This window comes from Lactuca saligna, chromosome 4 (assembly GCF_052625555.1).
Source record: "Lactuca saligna cultivar CGN05327 chromosome 4, ASM5262555v1, whole genome shotgun sequence".
In the NCBI taxonomy this organism is placed as follows: Eukaryota; Viridiplantae; Streptophyta; class Magnoliopsida; order Asterales; family Asteraceae; genus Lactuca; species Lactuca saligna.
In genome coordinates, this window is record NC_136420.1 from 158879128 (window position 1) to 158884097 (window position 4970).

The window sequence follows — 4970 nt, forward strand, 5'->3', positions numbered from 1 at the left end:
AGGTATTGGAAATGTAATAAGATATATTTGCGGATATATTAAACCATTTCTATTGTTAGGTTTCACAAATTTATCTTTTTAACATGATACGATTGTAAAAGACTACGCTACGGTGGGAGCTTCGTTAAAGAAATTATATCTATATACTGCATTCATTACATTTTGACAAGAATATAGAAAATTATTAGTTATTATAGGTTCTATTATCTTTTAAAGTTGTGAATTTGGAATAAGACGCCGAAATGTTTGAAAATATATTACAAGAAAATATTTAAATAGTTGATGTAGTTGTTCAATTGATAGAAACATTTCTACTGTTTAATTTTTTGAGTTGCGTTGATTTTTGTAATTATTAGTTATTATGAGTTCTATTATCTTCTAAAGTTGTGAATTTGGAATAAGATGCCGAAATGTTTGAAAATATATTACATAAACTATGTAGATAGTTGATGTAGTTGTTCAATTGATAGAAAACATATCTACTGTTTATTCTTTTTTTTGGAGTTTCGTTAATTTTTGTGCTCCATTTTATTTTCATTTTGTAATGATATTGATTTTATTGTTATAATTAGATAGTCCAATAGATATCAATTTGTTTATAGTTCACTAGTTTATAATCCGAAAGAACAATAGTTACAAAATTAATTTTTTTTTAAATTCATAATTATCAATCAATATTTTAAATAAATTATTAATTAAGATATTAATGCTTTCTTAGTTATGTAAAATTATAAATCACTGATTTATAAGAATAATAGAATACATTTAAGTCATGTAACTATGTTTATGAATCACTTACAGAACTTATCGTTGATTGAAAAGAATACAACTTGAGATGAAAAATGATTGAGAAAATTCATTGTTGGATAGTCTGTATTATCGTAGAAATAAAAATAACATTAGTTAACGGGATAAAAAATAGAGTGGAAATAAAAATCTCCTCGTTTATGTGATATTGTTACACATAAAATATGAACGGTGATTTAATAAAGGAAGATAAACTTTTATTAATGTGGTAGATACATTTAATTTTTTTAATTTGATATTATATGTGAACTAATTATATGCCGAATATGTAGGGATTGTATAAATAATTAAAAGATTTCATATTAAAGGATTGCATTAAATATATTGACACGTGAAAAACTTTTAGAAAAACTCTCATATATTCACAACCAACAGACGGAACTTTAGGAGAATAACATGTATATAAATAAAACTAGTCTTTTATTAATATAGAGATATTCGATAACCATATATCTTTCTGGTACATATTGAAATGGATTCATGACTGTGGATAAAACCCGGCTTTGATGGTGAACAACTTGGACGGTTGTTTAGGACCTATGTCTTTGAGGATCTCAAAATTCCTAAAATATATCGTATAATTATATAGAAAAAAACTAATTTATCTAAAAATATTATGAGAAGTATATTTTTTTTTTTTAAAATTAGCTGTTATTGTAATATTTTGATCCTATTTATGTTTTTTAATATTAATAATAAATTTTATAACAATGTTTCTATTTTCAATTTAATTTTGATTATATTTCTAATTTTAGGGGTCCATTTTTTCTATTGGTCGTGGGGTCATATATCTTTGGACCAGATGCCGTAAATATTGAAACACAGATATAAATGATAGTGTTTGCATTATCATCAAATATAATTATTTTAGTTGAAACAAGCTTGTGCTTCAAAAAAATGTTAACCATATATTAATCACCCTATACTTAGAAATTTTTATTTAGGTTGCAAGTACCAAGTCTCCTTTACGCGGTATTTTTGGCAAAAGACATGCAAACTTTTCTCTTTCAACAGCTGACCCCCAACCTCGTTCACTCTCCCCCAAACTCAAGGAAGAAGTCCAAAAACAAATAAGAAGAAAAAGGAAAAGAAAAGAAAAAGAAAAGAAAAGAAAAGGAGTTGTTGATTATATAATCAGACAATTGATCGTGCCAGGAAACCGCTTAGAATACAACTTAAAACTACGTACCATCATATGCAATCGTTCAGAACTGTGTGTAGCTGTTGTTGGCTAAGTAGGGAGATAGAGAAGAAGGTGAAGATAATCTCATGGTCCAATTTGTGCTTCCCCCACCATCATCGCCATCGCCATCACCATCACCTTCAACGAATTCAATAAGAATTGGCAACAGGTTGAATCGTCATCTACAAAATGTTATCATCCTTGTATCTCTTGTTTACCTCCTGGTTATAAGATGTGAATCATTGTCACCAGAAGAAGAAGAGAGGGAAAAAAACGCACTATTGGAATTTAAGAGTTCATTAGAGAATGGAGACATGGTGCTAGGGAATTGGAACAATCCACCAAGATGTCCATGTCCCCATGTAGGATCAGGATCACCAAGAACATCTTGGACTGGGGTGATTTGCAACAACGGCAATGTATGGGGGATCCAACTTGATAATATGAAACTATCGGGAGAAATTAACGTGGATTCACTTCAACAGTTGGGGCAATTGAGGTCGTTGAGTTTGATGAACAACAACTTTCAAGGGCCGTTTCCAGAATTTAGGAAGCTAAGATCATTGAAGGCGTTGTATATATGCACAAATAAGTTTTCTGGAGATATTGATGATGACGCTTTTTTGGGTATGTCTTCTTTAAAGAAAGTGCACTTGGCATACAATGAATTTAGCGGTGATATACCCAAATCGTTGGCATCTTCTACGAGTCTTACAGAGTTGAGGATAGAGAATAACCAATTCATGGGCCCCATCCCAGATTTCCCCCACACTCTCATCATATTCAACGTTTCCAACAATCATTTACAGGGTCCTATCCCACCTTTTCTTAACGAGATTACCGATGCCTCCTCTTTCACAGGTATATCAAATACTTTAATTACCATGCTTACTTAATTTATATCTATTGATCAGTTCTTCTAGTATTACATATATCTGAACTAATGTAGGCAACGATGAATTATGTGGGCCACCGATAAGTTCAGTATGTGATGAAACTGGAGCTTCCTATAATCCTTATTCGACAACAGATGAAACCCATAAGAAGATGTCCATGTTGACAGTCATAGTTATGATAATATCAGCTTTGCTAGCAATAACAGCAATTGCAACACTTTTCATGTTGTACCTTCTGGGTAAGAGCCGAATAGATCACATGAGAGACTACAGCGAAGGATCTTCATTTTCAACATGCACAAGTCCAGGGGGATCTCTTATCTTGACTGAACAACAATTAGATTCTAAAAAGCCTCCATCGATAGTGGGTGCACAAGGAAAATTGACATTCTTGAAAGAAGATGGGCCGAGGTTTGACCTTAACGACCTGCTTAGAGCATCCGCAGAGGTTCTTGGTTATGGAAGCTTTGGGTCAGCTTACAAGGCGGTGATGATGGATGGACAAGCTCTGGTTGTGAAAAGATTCAGACAGATGAGCAACTGCGGGAAGGAGGAGTTCCATGAGCATATGAGGACGCTTGGGAGGCTATCACACCCTAACTTGCTTCCTCTAACAGCTTACTATTATCGTAAAGAAGAGAAGCTTTTGGTTTTTAACTTCTTACATAATGGCAGCCTACAAAGGCAGCTTCACGGTATGTATATATATGTAATTCATTTTAAATTTTTAATTAATAACATGACGATGATGATGAATTGATGATAGCTAATACTATATTAATTCACGATCATGTTTCATTAGGAAAACATACAACCGAAAAGCTTGAACTTAACTGGCCAACTCGCTTAAAGATTATAAAAGGAGTTGCAAAGGGTATGGCTTATTTGTATAAAGAATTACCTAATCTGTTAGTGCCTCATGGGAACCTCAAATCTTCCAACGTACTCGTTGACAATTCCATGCAACCCCTCTTGATGGATTACACGTTGCTTCCTGTGGTAAACGTGGAACATGCGCAGAACATGATGGTGGCTTACAAGGCGCCTGAATACATTAAAGATGGTCGCATTAGCAAGAAGTTGGATGTTTGGAGCTTAGGGATATTGATACTCGAGACAATGACAGGGAAGTTGCCAGCAAACAGTTTGGCACAAGGGCAACCAAGTAAGTATGGGAGCGAGTTGGGTAAGTGGGTGGAGTCTATACAGGGGGAAGCGGTGGAGGAGGTGTTTGACAAGGAGATGAAGGATAAAGAGAATGCTCAGGGCCAGATGGTGAAGCTTATCAAGATTGGGTTGGAATGTTGCGAGGTGGATGTGGAGAAAAGGCCAGAAATGGAAGATGTTGCTAACAAGATTCAACAGTTAGATGAGAGGGACAATTGATTGGTTAAAAGATTAAAGCCCCATTCGCATATCTTTGCTTTATATTATTTGTAGTAGTAACTATTAGCATTTGTAATTCTGTCTTTTTGTTCATGGCAGATGTCCATCTCATATATATGGCATTCCTTCGTACTTGTACTTTGTATCTTACAGGAATAAGAGAAAACAATCTTTATGGGTATCATATCATAAAGACATAAACTGTAAGAATCTTCCTCCTTCATGGGTCCATCGATTTCTAGGCTTGCCCTTCGGACTGTCAGCAATAAAAGTAGTGCATAAAGTCTGATTCAATCCAATCTGATTTTTTTTTTTGTATGAAAAAGTTCCTTAACAAAAATAACCCAAATTTTCTTAAATTTGTAAAATGACCCACTAGAAAATTGGAATTTCCAATGAAGTTCCAACAAGGATGTTTTTTTCCTATGGAATTCCTATATATCCTATTTCCTACGAAACTGCTACGGACCAATCCAACGAATTTCCAACGGTTTAGTTTTTCAAAGAGTTTAATTTGATGTATTTTTCTGTAGGCATTGTGTTGGTAATAATGCAGTTTTTTTTTTTTTTTTTTTTTTTAATTTTTTTTATTATTATTATTTTTTTTATTTTTTAAATGCTATAAAATACGAATATTCAATAAATTATAAATCATGTTTTTGCATAAAGTAGATAATGAACTATAAATCAAATACAAA

General features: G+C 32.9%; 1 protein-coding gene across 1 annotated transcript; it reads left to right on the top strand.

Moving 5' to 3' along the window:
- The first annotated feature begins 1763 nt into the window (after positions 1 to 1763).
- LOC145043001 (pollen receptor-like kinase 1) lies at positions 1764 to 4442 on the top strand. The gene is made up of 3 exons (XM_078991532.1): positions 1764 to 2851; positions 2940 to 3581; positions 3689 to 4442. Exons 1-3 carry the CDS (start codon positions 2077 to 2079, stop codon positions 4270 to 4272), a joined length of 2001 nt encoding a protein of 666 aa, XP_078847658.1. The 5' UTR covers positions 1764 to 2076; the 3' UTR covers positions 4273 to 4442.
- Positions 4443 to 4970: the final 528 nt, after the last annotated feature.